The sequence below is a fragment of the Acyrthosiphon pisum genome, chromosome A3 (genome assembly GCF_005508785.2).
Source record: "Acyrthosiphon pisum isolate AL4f chromosome A3, pea_aphid_22Mar2018_4r6ur, whole genome shotgun sequence".
NCBI classification, from domain to species: domain Eukaryota; kingdom Metazoa; phylum Arthropoda; class Insecta; order Hemiptera; family Aphididae; genus Acyrthosiphon; species Acyrthosiphon pisum.
In genome coordinates this window covers 22,495,443-22,520,211 of record NC_042496.1, presented here as the reverse complement: position 1 = coordinate 22,520,211, position 24,769 = coordinate 22,495,443, and the positions used below count along the sequence as shown (strand labels likewise).

General features: G+C 35.0%; 1 protein-coding gene across 1 annotated transcript; it reads left to right on the top strand.

Annotated features, from left to right (window-relative positions):
- LOC100163053 (mucin-5AC) lies at nucleotides 1-24,769 on the top strand. The gene is made up of 5 exons (XM_001943484.5): nucleotides 1-429; nucleotides 17,260-17,415; nucleotides 17,480-21,467; nucleotides 21,630-21,848; nucleotides 23,036-24,769. The coding sequence occupies exons 2-5, from the start codon at nucleotides 17,288-17,290 to the stop codon at nucleotides 23,882-23,884; spliced, it is 5,184 nt and encodes a 1,727-aa protein (XP_001943519.1). The 5' UTR covers nucleotides 1-429; nucleotides 17,260-17,287; the 3' UTR covers nucleotides 23,885-24,769.

The following is a 24,769-nucleotide window of genomic DNA, read 5'->3' as shown; positions in this document are numbered from 1 at the left end:
ACGTCTGTGCCGCACAACGTTCGCAGCGCCATAGACAGTATATTATAATATTATTCCAAACGCGAATCCCTCCGACGTGCTCGTGTACGTGCATTACGCCATTCGTACATAATATAATATAATACTATTGCGATTTCGTTCATCTCCTCGATAATAGCACAACAGTATTAATATCGCGCTAGTATACCTGACCTACGGTTGCTCTGCCGCGCGACCACCGCTGCCTGTCAGCTATACCTGTAATCGCACCCCGCAGAGAAAACCCGGCCGCTTCCGACGATTAGGGGATAGGACCGGAAGCGGGCATTTCAGTTACCACCGGAGTCTAAGTTTTGTTTTTCTCGTGCGTTTCTAAATACGATCGCTTTACCGACGCGTCCGTCCCGTTCCGGTCTCAAGTGACAAAGCCGACACATTTCTACACCCGAGGTAAGAACCGCCTACGGCTGGCCGTAATAATTTTATACTGTCACACTGTCGATATAGACTACTTTGTATTTACATTTAGATAATAATACATTTCATATGGTTTGTGTGAACACGGGGGGCACGGCCAACGGGACTTGATATTATACTATGTTAGCTACGTTATTTATCGATCAGTTATTGTGTGGATTATAAAATATTATAATATTAACTATTGCATTTAGACGATTAGTGTGACTCAGTGGCACCGAAGTTTTTAAAACGTGGTCGGTTAGTATCTTAAAGATATCTATCGGTATCTTAATTATTTAATATAGTGGTACTATAATATACACTTAATCATAATCATAAATATATCAATGTTATGGTGTAAATAAAATTTGGCCTGCCTGTTATGGCCTGACGTTAACATAGACTTAGGCGCCACTACTCTGACTAGGTTGGGTTACCGACGTACCTACGTAAGAAAACTGATTATTATTACGACAACTACGGTGTCACAAGCCATCTACTATGATTTTTAGGGTCACAAACACTAGTAAAACAATAATGCACACGATTATCGGGTTTTTGACTTATTTTAGCGGCACAATGAGATTTTAGAAATACAATTTTTGATTGCTAAAATATAACATTTTAAAACCCTTTGCCCGTAATTATGAACAAGTAGAACTAGCCTAACCTAACACGCTTCTTCATAAATTAATAACTACTAATGTTTTCTTTAATAATTTGTGTAAGCAATTTGCAGGTATTTTTTGGTACATCGCCTACGATACGGCTATTGTACATGACGTAGATCGCCACAATTTTGGTAGATCGCTTATATGACACCGTTACTATTATTACTATATCAGTGTATCTACACACAACACACATACACAAATATATTATACATACGACGTTACCACGTTAATCAATAGGTTTTATTTAGTATGCATTTAATACTGTTTCTCATCATTCTTTATTTTAATCATTTTAAATATCTTGAAGACCTGCAGAAAATGTGTAGTCTAGAACCTCGTCGCAGTGTGGTGTACTAAACTCGAACTTTACAGATCTTTGTGTCTAATGGCGTTTATCTCGTTACAGGGTGCACTATCGAGTGCAATATATAATTATAGAAAATTCGGAACTATATTATTAGCGTGTAAAAAATTTAATTTCTTATAAATTCTCTAAGATGTATATCAGATATTGAGCTCGTATATACTAATACGGCCGACGTACCTCTTGTTTATTTGATTAACATTCATTATTCCTCGATCCAAGTAATTTTTCTAAATTATAATAGAGCTAAGGATTTTATCCTTAAATGTCTGGAGTTATCATAGGTTTTATAAATCAGATTTAAAAATATTCGTTATCAAAAAATTATCTTTCTTTGACTTAAATTGTTATTAAATAGCCATTTTGTAGCGAGTTATTTTTTTCTTTAGAATTGTTATGTTATTCTCAATCTTTTTAAATGATTGGACAGCATAATAAGAAACCTTTAAAGTAATTCTAATTAACATATAATAATTGAAACTTCAAATTATTATTATTATTTTCATTGGTAAATGGTTTTGTAATTTTTATGAATCATTTTTAAAAAACTTTTATATTTTCCAGTCATATAAAATGTCCTAATATGTATTAAGTAAAAGTATAAGATAAATTGTAAAATATTTAACCTCGCTAGTAGGTAATTTACCACATAATTGGTATGACTCAAAATTAATCAATACGCATACGGAATATAGGTAATTGTTATAATTGTTAAATATGAAGTAATTGTTCGTGAGGTGTAGTAAATAATATGATTTTATCTATTTTTTATCATTATTCAATTTTTTTTTCTGGAAATTTTGGAATAAATACCTACTTATTACAATTACATATCAAATTACTATACATAATAAAAACTAGTACGAGTCTAAGCACTCTAAGCTACCTATTTTTCAATGCGTTTCTTGTGTTTCGGAAGTCAGTAGGTATTCAGTATAAACAACAACTGCAAGGTAACAATTATAGTAATATCACTATCTGGACACATGGTTATGGTTTAACCGTAAAAAATGCACAGTCACTGAAGGTGACACAGTTTTAGCTTATTAATATTTCAAGAGGCATGTGGTTTGCTCCGCGAGCTCGCAGGACGGTAAGTCGACGTAGAATTTCGCTCGATTTACATTATTAATATTGAAATATTGATATGTAGGTAATAGGTATTACAATGTCTAAGTAAAATCTTTCAAAATGTGTATGTGTACCTCGATAAGGTTTTCCAAATTTTATATATTAGATACCTACTGAATTAGATCTAATACTATATCTTATTAGTGTCATTGTACGATGTTTATCACGAGGAAAACAATAAATTATAACTTGTATTTTTAAGACTACCTACATGGGTTTCGATGATTGGATAATAATAGTAAAAATATGACATATTAATACATTATTATTACAAGTATGGTATGTAAAAAATCTGTTTGAAATTAATTTATAGAACCAAACGCGTTATGGGATATTTAAAATGTAACGCGCCATGTTGCATGTTTAACAAACTAATGTTTAGATTATTAACCATGGTCGATACTCACTACCTGTTATACGATCTTTTTTTTTATATTGATATCGTTCGTTGAAGCTACGCACGTTTATTCAACAAGATAATCATACCAATATTGCAATAATCGGTGTCATTTTAAAAACTAGTTTCTCGTCCGCGGTTTTCAATCACTTCTAGTTCAAAAGACAACGACGATAATAATAATAATAATAATAATAATTAATATGATATAACGATATGTAATGAAGACGTTCTGTCGTAGCGAATAATTATGCGCACTTAACGGCCGTGTTACGCGTTCCTCAGCACAGTAATAATAAACGGCCGTCGACCCGTAAGCCATAATATACGAGCAGACCACTATAATACGTCTACTTATAGCTATAATTATTTAATACCGACGCCATAACACTGTAATAACACCGGTTAACCGATTCAGCGTAGTTTTGCGGCGGCGGCAGTCGGGCAAAGCAGACACGGGGCAAACGATTCGAATTGTACGTTATTTTTAAGCCTCCTCGTCGTCTGCGTTTCGACCCGTCGACTATCGAATACCAGATTTGTTCGGGCTCGTTTCGTTTCACACAATACGTACATAAGTATAGTGTTGTAGGTATACTACAAGTGCACAATATTATAGACGTATATAGGAATCATAATTCCGCATACCGAGCACTATACCTATTTCGCATCAGCGCATAGATAGGTAGGTCCCGTATTTTTAGATAATTCTATATGTATACGAATATAATATTATAATATATTATATTAACGCACGAAATAACTAATAAGACATAATATGAAACTCGAATACGCATAATATGCGCGTGTGTCGATTTATATACGCCACATATATAAACGGTACAACAAACTGTTATGATATACAACTATATAATATATATATATAGTATATTATAGACCTATACCATCGTAATTTCCGAGACATCTGTAACGAACACAAGACTACATATTGGTCAATAATATTCAATGTTTTGGGTCAGAGAACACCGGATCGATAAATTTCCGTTGGAATTAATTAGCCGTTGTTGTCGTCAGACGTTTCGGACTGTAAACCGCCGTAGAGAGTACCTAACTGTACAATTATTCGCGTTTACCCGCAAATGATGCATTCGTCAAAGTTAACATCACGTTGTTAAATAAATTTTACGGTTTAAAAAATAAAATAAAAACAGTAATGATAAAAAATATAAGACAATGAAGAACTAAAATCTGTGTCAAATTCACAAATTATATAATAATATGAACGCGGTAGTTATACCCATATTATTCTGATAAATTGCCGAAGATGAATATTATTATAACATACCGATCGAACTGTATAGATGTGGACGCATTTTATCATAATTATGTACGGCCCGAAGTTTGTCGGTCTAAACTATAATAATGGTGACGATTATATTATTATTTTTTCAAATTCTACTACAGGTAAATAATTCATAGTTGTATACAACAGTACTATACAACTATGTCGGTATATACATTTTTTTTTTAAATAAACGCAATCGTCGTTCATTACGGTTATTTGAGAAAAAAAATTGTGGTTATGAATAAATTTAAATCCTTTGCGTTATATTATATTTGTTCAATTCTCACCCGCGGTATACATGTGGCACAATTATAATAATACTTTGATGACTGATCATACCTATTATTAATAATAATAATAATCGTATACCGTTAAAGTGCCAATTTGATTTAATACATTTCACTGCGGGTTTTCGTTCATTTCAATATAATATTAAGCCACGCGCGTTTTCGTCTTATTGAAATGTATATTTTTTACACGTGTAAATCTTACAGTATATTATGCAGATTAATAGATTATGCATATTATTAAAGTTATGAAATTGAATTTTCCCGTTTGTAACGACGTTGTCATTCTTCGTTTCGCGTCCACGCGTAAATATTGTAATCGACTTTTTATTCACGTCTTGACAATGCACAAGAGACACGTCAAATTCGTTATTAGTTTACTACCTACTCTTCTGTGTATCAAAAATAATAATAGGCTTGTAGGTATATATTACGTATATCATTATATTATTATACGAATCGGTGCATCGTTGAAGTTTTTGTGTAGTTCTGTGGTATTGTAACTGCTCCATGTTATTTCCGTCTTACAACATAATAATTGCCCCACGAGGGAGACGAATTCCTATCGTCGCAACAACATAATGACTACAACATTACTGTAAATCGTAATATATTTTTGTAATTAAATCACACCCGCGGTACAGCTATCACGCTGACAGTCTGCGTGGACCGACGGACGGCACCGTTCGTTCATTTATTGTTTTTACATTTAATTGTTATTATTATTCTGTCCGAACTGTCATGTATACGTAAACAATATGAATGGAGATGATGGATATATATATTTTAATAAAAAAAAAAAAAATCCGGTCACAGTCACGTATATTGACTACAGGCTGGGAGGTCATGGAAATATATCTTCCAACACTGAGCCAAGTTAATCAATGTATCATTAAGAGTTGAGTGGTAGCGGAATTCTATAATATGTTTAAGTCAAACAATCAAATAAATGTAATTTCGAAATATTTACCTCAACCGGTATAGCAATTCTATGCTGTTTTTTTTTTTTTTTTATAACGATTTTGTCGTATTGTACATTTTTCCTCAAGAGACCTGCCAAGAACATTTATTAATATTGTCGGATTCAAAAAGTTGAAAATTCCCACACAAGTAGACCGATTCGAATCTGTTAACAGAAAACGGTGCTGTGCCGCTGGTCCTTTACGGTGCTGTGCTTATATTTTTATATTAATTTATACGGCGTAGGTACCTGCGGCTATATAGCACTATATTGATATAGGGCAGCGTATACTGTACACGTCAACACAACACGTCGGTAATACCATAGGTGCATTATTATTTATAATAATAATATACAGTCGTTGTTCGCAACATATTATATTATACGCATTGTCGTACCTCGAGCTCTAAGAGTATAATAAACACAGGGCATCTCGTTCGCCCGGAGGAACTCGGCGACGTCACATTATTAAATGTTAGCCGTCGGCCGAACCGTCGGTGACCGATCCGCACGCCGACCCACTTTTGTGTTACCGCCTCCGCCTCCTACGCACGAGACGTGCATAATAATACGACGGTGATAATATTATAATGTAATGGGTACATTACGATATCAATGCGTTTAATCGTACCATAACCCTATCTAGCAACGCGTATTTGACCAGCTGACGCGTATACTGCACTCGCGTATTATAGTCGTATTGTGCGCGCCTGTACCCACGACGTTATTTCGAGCGTCAATCTTACGCGCGAGCTGCAACTACTATACCTATATGTAGGTATCTCTCATCAGTCATTGGATGTTATATGGGTATAATACGACGTATAATGCATATACGTAGGTATAATATATGGGTTTAGTGCTACTACACGTCTGTGACGGATCTTCAAATCACACACCGTTTCTCACCGTCCGTCCGTCATATTGTAGGTAATACGCCATTATAACGCGCAGACACGACCGCCGCCGCCCATTATAAGTTATAACGGACACGCGTGTGTGTGCCTATATAGAATAATACGTCGAGACACCGCCGTACAACAGACCTACATCTCGGACTGTATATTATTATTATTATTATTTTTTTTTATCATTATTAAATGATACGTTCGCGTGCGTCTCCGGCCCGTCTCGGTGTAGGTATGTATACGCGTTTCATCTCGTCGTCTCGTTATATTATATTATTATATTATTATATATATTTTTACGATTGTGTTTCGATCGCGTCGCACCTATACACAATAATATTGTTATATGTGCAAGTGTTGTGCGGAGACGACTCGGTCGGTCGTTCGCCCGAATCGCAACTGTACAAGCGTAGGCACGACAGTATCGGCGGGCGAGTGAACGCATAAATTCAAACGTCCGTTGGCCGATCGCAGATGAAAACCTACCTACCTGTATAATATTATCGAATGCGATGTAAAACGTGTACAGCGTACACGTACGGCGGTGTGATTCACAATTATTGTATTAAAGTATAGGTATAGTTTTTTTTCTTTCTGTGACTCGAAATATAGAACAGTTATAATAAGAGTTGCATTGTCTCTTCCTCCGTCCCCGTCGCCGCCGGTCGACAATAGCTCTGCGGTTTTCCGGACCGTAGGTTTTTTTTTCCACCCGAAGCCGTTTGTCAACCACCCGCGTGCGAAAATGCAACGACGACTATTACAATAATATATACCTACGCGTGTGTGGAGCGTGTCGTTGAACTCTCCTGCAGTGTCCCTCGACAGATCGTCGGTACATTAAATTATATACACACTGCACATATTATTATGCACATCGAACATTGCACATGGATGCAATTTACAATAATACTTCGCGCAGAGAATCGGTTGCAGGCCATAATATGATTATTGGTTGGATTCTTGGGTAGTGGGTACCTATGCGCTTGCAGTCAGACGATGTGTTATTAAATTGAAATATGGACAGACGCGTAATAATTCATTCATATGTATAATACACTATATAATGTATGCAATCGCGTTTTGATTATATGTAATACATCGATATATTATTTATGTGTATACCTAGTATTAGTTACCGTATACACGTGTTGTAGCGTGTGTAAGTTTACTATAAAGAACTATCACAGAATATGTGAAATTTATGATAATTTAATTTCATATATTCAGTGGAACTTATTATACTATTATATCGTATCCAATAGTATGATGATTAATGTCTCTGTACGTTATTTTCATTTGGACGCTCTCGGTAACGTATCCAAAACCACTGATCGTTTTTTTTTTAATTTAATGTTTTCAACACCATCGAAATTTGAAACGTAAGTTATTAGGCCAGTAACGCAGTATAACCTGTTGAATTTATTTCAAAATATATTATTAACCATTTAGAACAAAAAAAAAGTTTAAATATTTCGGTACCTACCTATTAATCTATAATAAAATTATAATAATTACATATTATATTTCAGTATAATTTATATTACGTGGGTATATATTTTTTTTTTTTATGAGAGAGGTTAAATAATTTACGCAAAATTGTTATATTATCTTAATATTATTGATATAAATTTAGTTTAGCTTGATGTCTTCAGGGGAGAAGCCATAATCTATCGTTGTCGGCACTCCTGACATTGTTTATCTACTTTTTTTAAACAAAAATATTTTTAGTTATATTATTCAATTGACACATATTACAAGTAGGTACATAATTTTTGAAATATCATCCTATGCATCTGTATTAATAATCTTATTCGTAGATTAATATCCTTTTTTTCGTTTTCAACCTGCGTGAAATCATAATCAGGTAAAATAATATTAATACGCAAAGTGTAAAAAACTCTTAGGTAGTTTTAAACACGTAAAAAAAAAATGATAACATGCGATTATTGTTAGTTATTACTTATTACTAACATGGTATTACGCAGTCTACTATGTAAGACATGTAATTATTGTCCGAGTTGTTTCAATGTACTGTGATCGAAATCGATGTATGTATTACTATAGTATTATATCAGCTATATGTGTATACTAATAACACTGTAACACGATATTCATGCAAATTACATAGTTGAATCATCAGGTCCACACGAACCATATTATTTTATTTAACCTGGTAAAATATTTTGTTCAGATCGTTATCTCAATATTGTCGGAGCCTCCGAGCCTCGTGTTTATTAAATACGCCACGGTTTATACTTTATTTGAACGTTAATACTAAGTTAAACCGGTGAAGCACAGAGGTGTACAAGAGGTCTTTGACTTACGGTTCGGACTAATTGTGGTAATAACACGACGTATATCTCGAATGCGGTATTAATGCACCGTTATTCCGATACTCTTTTTTTCTGTCTGTAATATTATATTTTACGATAAATCTACACACACTTACAATTTTTATGAAAACTATAGACTTATTTAACAATATTTTTTACGAATTGATGTATTATCTTAGAATTTTTATAGGTAATTCAGTGGCGAATGGGTATTACTTTGAGGTTGATCCGTGTGCATTATTAATTTAAACAATAGAAACTAATTATGAGACGAACAATAAAAAATCAATTAACTATATACGTTTTATGAATTAAATTCTCAGTTGTAAAACATGAACAATTTTATAATATATGTATATTTAGGTTCTATTTGTATCTATTTTGTAATACAATTGAATTAGGTACCATATTATTATATGACCTATCTAGTTTATTACTTATATATAGTTGTATACAATATTACCCATAACATAAAGCTACTTACCGAAAATATTTAAGATTTTTCAAGACTGTATACTTTGGGTTAGTTATTATTTCGGACTAGATCCCCTTCATCGAATATTCTTAAAAACAAAAGTGCGTATTATACGCGTGCCTACACATATTGCGTATTATTTATTTTAAATTAAATTATGTAATTTAAACGAATTGACTGAAACCATAACCAAAACAAAGCAAATAAAAATATGTAATAAAAAATTATTTTATTATTTTAAAGTGACAGACAAGGAAATTACAAAAATAGTTTTGTTTATTATTTAAATTACTTAAGTAATACGCTTTCTCGGCAAAAATGTAATTCTCATATTACTTAAAAAATGTAAATAATAGCATAATTTATCGCATGAATAATTCATAGCAATATATTTATATTTTGTATTTTTGAGGTTTTTTCTAATTTTTTTTTCAAGAATATTGCAGTAGTTGTCACACCAACGATACGTGATTATATATTTTGACGGCACAGTTCTATTAAAAATCCGTAGAATTGTTATTTTTATACACCGCAGTTGTGTGTAAGAAGTAAGAACTATAAGAATATATCAATGTGTGATTTTCACCATGTAATAAAAGGGAATCAAAAAAGTCTTATACACAGTATAGCGGCGGCTCATACAGGGCGGGAACTAGGAGCTGCACCCCCCGCTATACAATTTACTTAGTTTTAATTGAATTGTATGATATGAGCATTAACAAGTATGCAGGCCTATTGAATCGGTATTGTCATATTATTCGTGTGCGCCACTATACAGTGCATATAGTTATAAGCCAATATACACTGTTAGAACTTTTGAATCGAATATTATATATTATATTATCGTTTCGGTGATAATCGTCGTCTCGAGTGAAGGAAAAAAAAATCATACAACCAAGACCGCACGGATGTACTCTACGAGGCGCACAACGATCGTCATGTTTTATACGCGGGCATATTATAAATTATTATATTCTGTAATATTATAATCGGCCGTTAATTTTGTTATCCGGGTCGGCTGCAGAGACGTTCTGTGGTTTAATTTCTGGAATTGTATTCGCCGTTTTTTACATTGTTTTTTACACTATTCGTGTTCGGTCGGTTTAACGGCTATACAGCATGACGAAAACGTATTTATCGTTGCCCACCTGTTTGTTATTATTGTCACCTCATCATCGACCGGAAACGTGCTCCACCTCGCTGTATATAGTTTCCGATAAATTGCACAACGACGAATTCTCACGGTTTTGCGAGATAATAGAACATACCACGCGCACACCGAATATAATATACTGTTTGATATTATACATTTTATTGTCATCCTCGATTGTCGTACCGAGGAGGTTTATAGGTGTAGGTAATTGTCTTCAGACGATTATTATGCATCGCGGCGGCGGTGACGACAAGTGCTGCTGCAGCGCGGGTTCCGATGGTCGGCCATCCAAAACATTTATCTCCTCGGCGTCAATTATAAGCAGGTATACATTTTCCGGTATCGATACCGATTCTCGTACAATGCGACTTTTTTCGACCGGGTATTCCACCCATTGTTCTCGTCTGCGTCAAAATTACACCGGCTGCAGCGGCGACGACGACGGCGGATGTAAGAAAATATCGCGTCGCGGAGAGGATGCGAATATATATATCTACTGTCAGCAGATAAGACAGAGCGGGCGGCGAAGACACGACTATGACGACTATAATAAACCTCCTGCAGACGTACCTATACGTATAAAATATAGTATTGTAATAGTTTACCGTCTATATTATATGTATATCTGTTGGAAATCGGACACTGTGACGGTGGATCGATCTGTGGCGCGTAATTCGCGGCCTGCAGCCGCCGCCCAACCGTAGGTAGGCATATTATATTATTGTTCTCCGGTTCATCGGTCGTCCATTAGCCCGAATGAGCGACATTGTGCGGATCGCATTGTGTTGTACCTGTTGCTTCGGCGACCATGTGTTTTGCTGACAGCTTTTAGAAAAAGCGATTACAATGATGTCATCATACGACGACGACGATAGAGGCGACAATAAGACCGGCCCGGGCTGCACCGGACGACGACTGCTCCGTAATTGCAGCGGGGAACACATCAAAATCAAATATTCGTTCGTAAACATATTGAAATCTAGGGCAATACCATGACAATGTGAGAGACTGTTGCGAGAGATTTTTTTGGAAAACCGTTGAACGATATTTAGTGCACGCGTTCCTTTCGAATAATCCGCGGCTATTTATTTATTTATTATTTTTTCGTTTGTGATGCATTCTCGCTGATTTGTGTTTGTTCAAAATTGCAGCAGCCGCCTAGTTAATCTTCCTTTTTTAGCGGCACGCAGCGAACGATTTCCAATCAATCGGTCTGTAGAAATCGTCGTCGTTATCAAATTATGACAGAATTATGCCTGACCGTCGATACTGCTACTGGTCTTCATCGTAAACCGTCTTGAAGACGATCGAAACACGCAGGTACCTCGATTTGAAACCACGGCGGACGAAATTTTTCACTCCCATTCCTATTTTCATCATAAGGAGTATATTAATGCGGACAACACGTCATTAATTTCTCGATTTTAAGAATCTATTGTATTGTCTAGAGAAGTTGCGTATTACTTTGTGCATAGTTATAGAAGCAACTACTATATTATACTGATCTCGGTACTCTCAATGCAAATATAATTTATAAATCATTAAATAGTGTAAGTGTGTTTATACTGTATTGTTTGTAAAAATAAAATTACATAATATATTCATTGCTAGTACTTAAGTTGTGAACATAGGCCTCATCTGCAGGTCGTGAACAACAGTGACTTATTCAGGGGAGAGGTTGCTGCACCCCCTAAAAAAAAATTAGACTCAGGTTTGGGAATATGACCCCCAAATTTTGAAATAAGCTTTATCACCCGATAATAATTAAATCAGTTTTACTTTTTTTATTTGGAATAAAAAACAATATTCCTTTTATCAGATAAATAAATAACTAGGTAGGTTATATGAAATTGTATTTAGTAATTTTAAAACATAATTTTAATATTAATAATACTTCTTACAAATATTTATTTTTACGTAATAAGAATCAATAAACTTAATACGAAATCAGAAACTTAGAAAATAAAGTTTATATTATGCACTGCAATTTATAATGTACCTAAGTTAGATAAAATTTCGAAGGTCATGCCTGTGGTTGTGAGTATAGTAACTATACACCTATAAATAGTGGTAACTGATAAAAGTATATCAAAAATGCAAACCCAACAATAAAAAAAAATTGTACACATTAATTTTATAATATTAAAATAAAAGCAAATTTACGATAATTGAACTTATCACTATAATATTTATTTTTATTTTTTAAGGATTAATACGCTTTAACAACAAAGTTTATCAGTCAACTTTTAATTAAAGCTTAATAAAAGGTTATAAATTATAATATCTTAAAACTAATTATAATTTGATAAATTTTATTGTTTTACAATTTTTGACAAAAGTTTATTTTGTGTTTTTTTTTTTATAAATTGCTTCAGGATATTTTTCATCGAATACTTGTTTCAGTGAAGACGAATTGTTGAGGATTTTACGTGGTTTAGTGCACTTGGGAGAGTTTATAACTATATATTTGGGATTTGTTCTTTGCACGTCACACGTAAGTTATTTCAGTTGTTTACTGATGAGAAAGAAGTGCGTTACGATGGGTGTATCCTATATTCTTACTCGAATCATTTACTCAAATTGGACTGTGTAGTTTTGTCAAATATACATGCAAATTTTGTTACCTATACGGCTATACGGTTTTACACATAGTCGCTATAGTTACAAAAGTATTATTATACTTATATCAAAAACAACAATATTTGATTTTAACTTTGAAGTAAATCTTGGATCGTTGATTAATAATTTAGTCAAACAACAAAACTACATTGTAAAATTTAAAATTATTATTTTATTCTTATGAGAAACAATGACTTTAATTTATGAATAAAAATATGAAATCTAATATAATAATAATTTATAATAATTAATTTTTGCAAATCAAGAAACATGTATGGCTTAAGTATTATATAAAGTACAAAGATTTGCAACTCTCCTATAGGCATAGCTTGTGCTGGTAAAATAATATGTATCTACATTTTAATTATATTATATATAGTTATGACTTATGAGTTATGAGTGAAGGTAAAATTTTGACAAAAATTACTAATCTTAAAAACACTTTAGCTCTGACAAAAATATAACTTTTATTTATATAGTTAAATTTGAATCTATTGTTATTTTTTTTTTTTAATTATTTGCTGAGCATTATTGTTATTCACAATTTAATAATATTTTCTTTGAACAGTATTTGTATGTCTATCTTTAATATTTTACGTTGATTTTTTTACCTAGGCTTCATATTGTATTGGTTATTACCGTAATAATATTTATAATTGGTACTTATATTATCTGGTATAGCTACACAGCCAGATGACCTCAGACTGCGGTCCTATCGATTCAGTCATAATATAATCCGCTGCTGATACGGATGAGAGTACAGGACAACCTAATCGGTTGAATAACTCCCTAAGTAGTTTCCGACTGGTATTTTCTTGATCGAGTTTTGTATAGACGTATTGGACTGTTTTGATTCGATGTTTCCGAATATTTATTCTCTACTACAAGTTACAACAACTATCATGATTGACAGTCTTTCTAAACTTTAAATTAACAAATACATTTCAAAATCACTTCAAACGCGTTATATGTTTTTTTTTTTACACAGGAATTATTGGACTGTGCAGAAGTAAACAAAATCTGAGGCTTCACAAGTGTTGGTTATTTATATTCATAATAGGTTCACTGAAATTAAAAAAATTTAAAGTTTTGTTGTGCGTTTGTTTAAGAGGACACTGCCCAGAATCCAGAAACCGTGGTGTTTTTATTGCTATAATATCACACACTCTGCAGTATTCATTCGCAAAAATCCTGTTTTTACACTGTAAATTACGGTTGGGTACCGACCTCTACTGATCTAAAATAATGGAAACACATAATTTTATCTCAAAAACTTCAACGAAAACTCGTGAATAGTTAATAATCTAATATGATATTTTATATGATATAATATAATATAATATTTTATTAGACACAAGCAAATTAAGTAAAAAACAGGACAAAATATAATTAATAATAATGTAAGTAAAACTAATGTTAAATATAACTATTCATAGTGTTATGAATGCATAATATAACAATAACGGTTCAAATATTAATTTTAATAATTGTTTACGTTTTTAAAAACTAATATAATTACAACACTAAGCGGGTATAGTATTTCTAACTCTCGTAAATGTAGTATTAATAATAAGTATGTGAAATTGCACAATTAGGTATGTCATCCATTCAAAAAGATACGCGCCATCTCCAATAATTAAATACATATTTTTTTATTTATTCTTACAGAACGATCAGTAATATATATATATATAATATATATATATAGTATGTTTACTGTTTTGCATAATTCAATAATAGTTTTTATTTTTTAGTTATGATTTAAACAGGTATCAGCTGTTGTAGCCCTCCGAGGACCGGTTAAACGACGCGACGTCGATAACGGTTTACTGTTGGACAAGGATGTACCTATACGTATTTAATGTACGGTATCTCTAATACCGGCAATGTGTACTTAACGTTACTTTTCGTCGAATGTTTGTTTTTGGCAGGAGTGTATTTAAAATGTTTGTCTTCTCAACACCTCATCTCGAGATCACTGACCCATAAAATAGAATCATTATTATACTCGTTTTTTTTAATAATAATATGGTGAATGATACTGTCAAATGTGAAATGAACTACGAGATTTTTATGTTGTGCTTATTACATTTTGACGTTTTCAGATTATTTTCCGTTACACACGTGATTCGCAGATTGGATACTTGTTGTATATATTCTTATGGTTTTCCTGCTTTCATTACATTTATATTTTACGAAATTCTATTAAGTTCATAGAGTGATATGATGTCTAATACATTTTAATGGAACTTATAAGTTAATTATACATTTTGAATTCAAATTAATTACATCAAAACGAATGCATATTACCTACTGCTTGACTAAGCATATAGTTATAAAATGTATATAACATTATTATAGCAAAGAATATTATACCTACATCTTAAAAGTTAAAATATGGATATTTTAATATGAAACGTTGTAGACATTTTAAAATATATTAATAATTTGACTGTTTTGATTTTTTATTATCTATTTTTTTTTTATGACAATATGTTTTTTTTTTTTGTTACATTTTCCTTATTACCTAATTTTCGTTATACGAATAATCGATTGTTACAGTTTTTTTTTTTTATAAATAATGGTTAGTTTGACCATGTGTGTGGTTGACAAAAAATCAATTAACATGACATAAACATCGATCCGTGGAAATCAAACGGAAAACAATTGTAATATCGTAGGCTTACGCGAATTACCTACATGTTGATATAATTGAATCGAACACGAATCAAATTTTATTTTTCGTAAGCCAATTGAGCAATATAATATTCTATTGAATTCGTTAATCGCACGAGTACACGCCGATATTTTCGTCAATCGATTCGCATTCAAACATACATAGGTAGGCACTTGCTGTGGTTAGAAGGCACTACTTCTACGAAGAAAACCTTCGAAAAAAATAAATTCAGATATGAATTAAAAGCATTATGGAAAAATTTCATTTTTGATTCGTCACGTATTATAATATTACAATATTGTATCGTATTTTTTCTTCGTTGCCTGATATTTACGATATTATTTCGATAATTTTCGTGGAATTCATTGACACGAATTTGGAAAAGGTCTAAAAGCTACAGTAACATATTAACCCAGTTCGAGGAGAAAATTGCCCGTGCAACTCGACGGAAACTAGTGTTGTCGAAGGATAATCGCGATGGGTAAATATTTCGCACAATAAAAATTGAAAATGAAAAATATTGAGAAAAACCGTTTGAAAACGTTCTAAAAGCGATAATAATATAAATTATTACTATTATTATTTTTGTTGTTATGTGTCCTCCGCGGACGAGCCAACGTTCGTCTCGGTTTAACATTGGCACAAGGACGATATGTCATGGAAATAATAATATCTTATGTCCATTATCCTCTTGGAAATAAGAAACGACACAAGTCGTTGACTGAACGTTGTCATCGTCAAACACTCATGGTACAAAAATGTAAAAACTACAGTCAATTATTATTCTTTGGCGGCACAGATTATGCCTTCGGTAGACCAAAATCACTAATATAATTAATGTAAGACTACTTAGTGCCTACATAATGGGTAATGACTAATCAGTAATCGCGGTAATTGAACAAATCCAATCACACGCCAAAGAATAAAATATTTTTTTTTCATCTCTATTACAAATTATACTTATTTTTGTATGACTAGATCTTTAAAAATACTGAAGAGGTATTTTAAATAATTTATTTTATTTAATAATGTTAAAAAAAAAACAAGTTACATTTACTATCTGTGTTAAGTACCTTTACCTACTATTTACAGTTAATCAATTTCAATCGAATAAACTTATTCTCCTGACTCCTACCTACGAACATAAATATATTTATAGTTGTGTATCTAGTTTATGCTAGTATATACATTTACCTAGGTATTTATAAGGTTTAAAAAAAATATATTTTTTAGAGTCTAAATTGTCAACGTGTTATAAAACATTTACATTCACAGTCGTTTTCACGCTCTGGTTCATGCAACCTATCTAAAACAGTTAATAGCATACAAGTATATAATTTACTATTTAGCGATGATTCGTACTAGTTTGTTTTTACAGTTAAAATTTTAGATCTTGTTAGAAAAATATTTAAGAATATATTATTTTAATATTATTTTACTTTGCAACATTAAACTATCATGCATGGCTTACCAAATAATTTGATATTAATATTTTTAATGCAATAATAAATAAATATGATATTTTTTTTTTAGGTTTTCAAAACTAATGTAAGATTCAGACATGGCGGGTACCGATACCCGGTGGCTGGTGATCCTGTGTTTGCTCTCTGCAGCGCAATGTGTTCCTTCCAGGGTTACGTCTCAATCGGAAACAGATTCCGAAGATTCAAGAAGAGTTCTTGGTTCAAGGTATGTTAAATGAAAATTTAAAATTATATAATCAGTAATTCATGGTTTTTTTTATATAACTTAGTGTGGTAACATCAGTATCTGTGATAATGGATCATGGAAATGGCACCAAAACATATTTTGCTGATGGACAAAGTAAAAACATACATAAACCTACAGATACCATAATCGGTAGTCCTGGTAATTTATTATCACCAGACCGCTATGAGTTTTATACGTTTGACGAAACGGGTGATTTAGTTAAACGGTTAATGACATTGGATGAAATACATGGTTTAATAGCTGGAGCAGATCCAGAATCAGTGATGGCTGACGCTTCCCCTACATATTATCATGATGCACTATCAAGTCATTCATCAGAAGCACTTATGCACTTACCCGCTTCAGATCTCGAATCACTAGATGCACCAGCAGTTCACAAGGTTCTGGAAAGTGTACAAAATGTACTGAAAAATGAAATGGCTGCTAACTCAGGCAAACCCATTCCTTCTATGTCAAGCACATCTTTACATCGCCCTGATTCAGCGTCAGCGTGGTCAGCCTTATTCCCAGGACTAATTGAAACTCCAGATGACGTAGCTCATCTTTCCGGATACTTGCTTCCGTCCAAAACAACTGAGTCAATGGACATTCCATTGACTAAAAAACCATTGTCATCTACTAAGGCACCGTTAGTATCAATGCAACCTCAATCGACGACACTTAAATTGCCACAGTCATCTATAAAAACGCAAGTAGCCACTACAACAGAAAAAGTGAGGTCAACACCGAAATACTCCACTGTCAAACCTGAAGTAACAACAAAATTCACTCAAACACAATCAACAACACACTCAACAATACACTCAACAACACAGTCACCAACAAAGTCAACAACACAGTCACCAACACAGTCAACAACACAGTGGACAACACTTAAACCAGCAACGACTAAAAAACCTTTTAGGCCAGTGCAGTCATTTGAGAAACAAAAGCCAGCACTACAAAAACCTATTTTAATGTTGCATTCAACTGCTAAACCATCTATTATGGCAGATAGTCTTGAGATAAATAAAGAAATGTCAGCTTCTATATCAGATATGCTGTCGCAAGTGACTGACAATCAATCGTCCAACCACAAACCTTTACAGACTAATGATTTAGTAGAAAAAGATAGTACAGCAGATTATGTACCAGAAGAGAGTTCACCAGAATTAAGCTACTACAGTCCAATAGCAATGTCATTGAGCACTGGTGGTTCTTTGAAACCAGTTACCGAAGCTTTGACATCAGCTAGAAAACCTCCAATTACAATGACGTATAAAACTTCAACTACAGATAAGCCATTTTCGCAAAAGACCACCCCTACCATCACAGCAACACGATTTGCACCACCCAAGTCTAATGTGACTAAACCTCGACCATATGCAAATGCTACGACAGCCTCTTATATGACAAAGCCATCATCAATTAATAAATTTAATGCGACTACTGTTTCAACTACGAGAAATAACTACCAGTACCCACCAAGTAACATGTCAACTAAATATATGCAAAAAATTACACAAACCACTCAAGCTTACCCAAATAAATTAATTGACAGTTTCGTAAAAGTTGTTAACAAAACGATAAACAATGCAACCCTTAGCGTGAAAAAACCAATAGACACATTTTGGAATTCCACCGAGGAGACGAAAAATAAATTCGTCAAAGAGCCCGTTAAAGTTTTCCAGACTAAAGTCACTTCAAATCGACCAAATGGCATAAATCGAACGAATGTCACTCTGTCAAATCGCATACAAGAATTAAAAACTACGGCAATTCCAAATTTCGGATATGGTTCATCTACAACAACGGTTCGTAGTCAAACAGAACCCGATAAATATGTATCAGTGAAAGTAGAAGAATGGCCAATGACCGCTCAACATCCAACCGCATACCCTTCGACTACTCCATACATGAGTACCGAAAAATCGTTCTTTTCCAGCAACAGTCAGCCACTGAACTCTGTTACAGACGCTAACGTCATTAGAGATTTAATATCGTCTTTTATGACTAAATCGTCAACAGCTTCCAGCGTCTCTACTAGTACCGTATCTCCAACCACTGTTAGCGCTCAACCAACGTTCACTGCCTCCATGTCGACTACAACACCGTCAGTGGTAAATACTATAACTGGAATTCCGGCATCGATGATCTCGTCTTCAGTTGGAGATTTAGTGACAACAACAACAACAACAACAACAACTACGACGACTGCAACAACACCTACTACAACAACACCAACTACAACACCAACTACAACACCAACTACAACAACACCAACTACAACACCAACTACAACAACACCGACTACAACAACGCCAACTATAACAACCACAACAGAAACAGCGGCAGTTACGAAATTGGAAACCACAACGGCAAAAGTAATGGAAGCAGTAAAAACCGCTGTGGAAGCTGCAGATACAGGTGTAACTGTAGTGACGACGACTGCGGCTTCAACGAGCGCAGCAAGTACGACGACGATCGGTACGACGGCTGCTCAGATAACAACAGGTACACCGATATCACAGACAGCAGCTATTTTAGCAGTAGATTCGATAGTGTCCAGCACGGGGGCTAGGACCACGGCTAATGCGACCGAGGTCACGTTTACAACACCAGAATCGGAAACTCAGTACGTTCCGGTCACACATTTCCTTCCGGAATTACAACTGAAAGACAGACCAGAAACCGAAAGCAACAACAGTGCGCCCGGCGTAGACCTGATGCTAAAAGATGGTATAAATGCCGTGGCTAGCATGTTGCAAAACACACAAAAGCCGGCGGTGGCGACGGGTCTTGAAACGGAGTACCAAGAAATTGGCGAGCGCCCCTACGAGAAATTGTCTTCGGCTGAGGGAAAACAATCATCCACTGAACAAGCCAGCCGAAAGCAGGCGACGGTTAAGTCGGACTATGACGAGACCACCACATTTGCCGTGTCCGAGAACGCGGCCACGCAGGACTTTTACGACTTCACTACGAATTCAGCAGAGTTGATTACCAAGTTCCCGGAGCCAAACGACACGATTGCTGCAGAATCGGTGACCACCAATGACACAGAAGAGGTGTTGCGCAATTCAGAATCTGGCGTGGAAATGTTGACTGTGTTTAATGTCAGCTCCACTGGTGGTCCCGGGCAAGTGGCCAAACTGGAAGATTTATCATCGGAAACGCAAGTGTTTTTCGACACTACTACGCCATTTGAAAACCGTGGTGCCGTTACCAATCCGGAGATCGGCAACGAAGAATCAGTAACCACAACGTTCACCCCTTATATCGCGCCGGTGACGAGGGAGGTAACAATGTCAACTGCAACCATGCCATCCACATCGACCACCACGATACTACCATCACCGACGCCATCAGTGAAAGCAGCAATAGCAACAGCAGCAACAGCTACAGTATCAACAACATCAGCAGCAGCAACAGCATCAGCAGCAGCAACAGCATCAGCAGCGGTAACAGCCACGACGGTAGAATCTGAAGTCCAAAATTCGATGACGGCAGTATCCGAAAACTCTACGGCGGCCGCGACAAACTACACCACTTGGTCCACGCCAGCCACGGTCACTCTGCCGCCAGCAGTAAAATCGCCTGGACCGTCGTCCAATGCTTATAGACCACAGATGGCCAACAGTGCGTCTCCGTCCACAGTTGAACTGCATCCTGCGCCACACGAGAGTATGGGCATGGAAGCGAGTGTAGCGTTTTTGGGCGATGATGTGCGCCGATTTGCTGACCTTTGTAACGAGTTGTCATTCAAGATGTGGACAGCCGTTACCGGAAAAGGTCAGATAGCCTCTAGAAGTCTGGTACTGTCTCCGTTCGAGCTGACTGCTATGCTGGCCATGGTATTCCTAGGTGCCCGTGGTTCTACTTCCGGTCAAATGAACGACGTGCTTAGGCTTGATGACATGGTCACGTTCAATCCTCACCAAGTGCTCAGAAACATAACGCACTCAATAACCAATATCAACAATCCAGGTGTGGCCACTGCGTCTTTTGTCCGGGAAATCTACAGCCACAAGGTAAAAGTTATTAACATGAAAAGCATTTTTATACATTTTTGTTTTAATATCCACTTCCTACTTAAGTTTAATATAATCCACATTATTTTTACCTCCCAAATAAATTATGTGTGATCACACAAACATGCTATCCTCGTTCACATTTTGTCATTTTATTTTTAGGGAAATGGAAAAATACTAGAATTCTATAAAGAACGAGTACAGCAGTATTACGATGGACACGTAGAGGAAGTAGACTTCAATACGATAGGAGACGTTTTAAGAAGACGAACAAATTTATTAGTCAAAAGACAAACTTTGGGTCGTGTTGTGGAATATCTTCGTGGTTCTGGGTTGAGTTTGACACCACCATTCGCCGCATTCAGTGCTAACGTATTCCAGGTAAACATATTTTAATTAATGATATTTCACAGTGATACAAGAACTGATAAAATAATCTTTAAACACGTGTTTTTGGTATTCTAAATGAACCATGATCAAACTGGATTTGATATATGGTCTTATTTTTTAAAAAAAATACGTAATTATTCGTGATAAGGTGAAAAGTGGAATTGAGTTCCAGCATAATTGTCATTTCACAGGAAAGCACTGCATAGGGCTGTCTTAAGGACTTCTGATAACTAGAGCGAAATAAAAATGTCTGGGATTTAAATGGTGGACTTATACTGACAAAATAGAAAAATAATTAAATATAGCACACAGACTAAATTAATACACATTTAAGTTTATTTAGTAAAATATAATATTATACTGAAATAAATATAATTTAAGGCATTGGTTGAGATGAACACAATGAACCTCATCCTATAATAATACAATAGGTATTATTATCGTCGATTATCACTTCACTTTTTAAATTAACTTATTATACATTTAAGCTGTACATTTTAACATGATTATAAACTGCTTCAACATTAAAACATTTAAAAAAAATTACGTGTAACCCTGGATATTATTTCCGAATTTAAAATTTGAGAATAGGTAAATTCACTCTAATGTTAAAAACAATAAAATAAAATAGTTTATTCTGACGTTGTTATTTTATGCGTTAATAAGATGGAAAGTGGAGACAATACGTCATGTAGGTAGTACACTCGTGTGATAACAATTTTACTATCGCCGTGCGATTATAATATTTCCATCCAATATAATATTTGAACTCCAAACAGTTCAATGGTTATGATTTTTCAAAATATTGAATAATCATAATTATTTTAAAATATAACTAAAAAATATATTAAAAATTACACGTTTTAAAATCAGTTAGTGCATATTGCTCATAATGCGGATGATATTATGTAAAAACTCTAGTCTATAGGATCGGACCTGCAGCCGCAGAATACAGCTGATTTACTCGTAATTACAAATTAATATATCATTTTTTTTTAACAAAGTATCAGTGAATTGAATCATAATAAGGTAATACCTCGATTACACGAAAAAACAAATCAAACGAAAATCACGATTGCAAAAATGTTTCCCATTAGGCAACTTGAAACACGTGTTATCGTCATAACAATAATATACAAGTAGTGCACATATACTCATACACCCCGTTCGTGTTACAGACGAGCTGCGAGAGCGCCTCCACCGAGGGCAGGGACGGCGAAATGTACTTCGTGGTGAGGCCGTCGACCAGACAACGGCGCCTGGTGCCAGTGCCCGCGGCCGTGTGGCGCGGTGGATTCCTGGCCGGCTACGAGCCCGGGCTGGACGCAACGGCCGTTTGCCTGGGCCCGGACTCGGCGGTGTCCACCATACTGGTGCTGCCGGGCCAACAGGGCCAGGTGGCCCCGGGCGACGGCCTCGCCCGGTTGGAGCAGCGGCTGATCGAGACGTCGTACCGTCGGGGCGGCTGGTCTCGGGTGCTCCGGAGCCTGTTGCCCAGACCGGGGCTCGAGCTGCAGGTGCCTAGGTTCTCGCATCGATCCGTGCTGAACGCCACGGCCGCCCTGCAGAAGATGGGCCTCCGGGACGTGTTTAGCGACCAGAAGGCCGACCTGCGCGGCGTCAACGGCCTGTACGACCTGTACCTGTCCGACATGTTGCAGGTGAACACGTTCAGCACGTGCGGCGAGGACACCATCGGCGCCCGGCACCACGTGGAGACGTACCCGGCGTCGCCGCAGCGGATGGGCCGTGCCGGCCACGAGAGCGGCCCGGGCAGCGACCACGGCGACGGCCACGGGAGCGACGACGAGAGCGTCCGCGACGGTGGTCGCCGGAAGCGCAACGCCGAAGACCTGCCGCTGCACAGCCCGTACTCGCATTTGCCGCTCAACCTGCGGCCCAGACAGGCGCGGCTCCCGGACGTGCCGAGGCTCCGGTTCGACAGGCCGTTCCTTTACCTGGTCAGGCACAATCCCACAGGGATGATCATCTACCTGGGTAGGTTTAACCCGAGGCTGTTGCCGTGAACCATCGTAACGGTTATATTATAATAATTAACTAAATCATCATTATTATTATTATTATTATTATTACTATTGATAAGACATAATATTATAATTTTACTATGTGTACACACTATTACACTATTGCCAAACGATAATAATGATAATTTTTAAGTGAGTTTCAATTTTTCAAATATCAAATTGACCGCAAGACATACCTCGTTTGTGGACGGTAAAACAAGCGCAGCGTTCCGTTTTCGACACGAAAATTTAACTAATTTAGACAATTATATTATTGTGTTTGGCATTAGGTTATTATTGGAACTAATCCAGTCGATTTCACTGACATTTAACAATGAAAATAATTAAAAATTATCCATTGATATTTTTTAAATAATTTTATGATCTTGGTAAAATCGACATCCTAAACGTTTGTTTAAGTTTAATATATTTCAGAATTTGAATGATATACAACGATTTTATTTTATACATTATATATAGGTATATTTTGTTTATACGTACAATTTATTATTATTATTTATAGGATATTTTTCAGTTTATTATTATTTTAATAATATTATACTAAATGCGTTACTATAAAACTGTGACACGCTTTGTGATATATATTTTGGCAATAACACGATAATTATATTAAATATTAGATTTTTTATACGTAAAATAAGATTGTTCCTAGTTTTTTTAAGGAATTGTGTCTAAATACTTTTTTTATATACAGAATAAGTAAATCCATGATTCCGTTTTTGTAAATGTTTATTTTAAATCATTTATAATAAATTGTCTGCAATACACTAATCATTAATGTGCAGTTAAATTTATTTTAGTTTTAGTCAAAATTGTAATTATTTAATTATTATTTTTATAACAATAAAGAATTATACAGGTACCTTA

Excerpts from the sequence above, each read along its gene's own strand:
- LOC100163053 (XM_001943484.5), top strand. The coding sequence starts at position 17,288 with ATGGCGGGTACCGATACCCGGTGGCTGGTGATCCTGTGTTTGCTCTCT. Across the intron at positions 17,416-17,479 it reads AGAAGAGTTCTTGGTTCAAG|TGTGGTAACATCAGTATCTG; the intron begins GTATGTTAAATG and ends TATATAACTTAG. Across the intron at positions 21,468-21,629 it reads GGGAAATCTACAGCCACAAG|GGAAATGGAAAAATACTAGA; the intron begins GTAAAAGTTATT and ends TTTTATTTTTAG.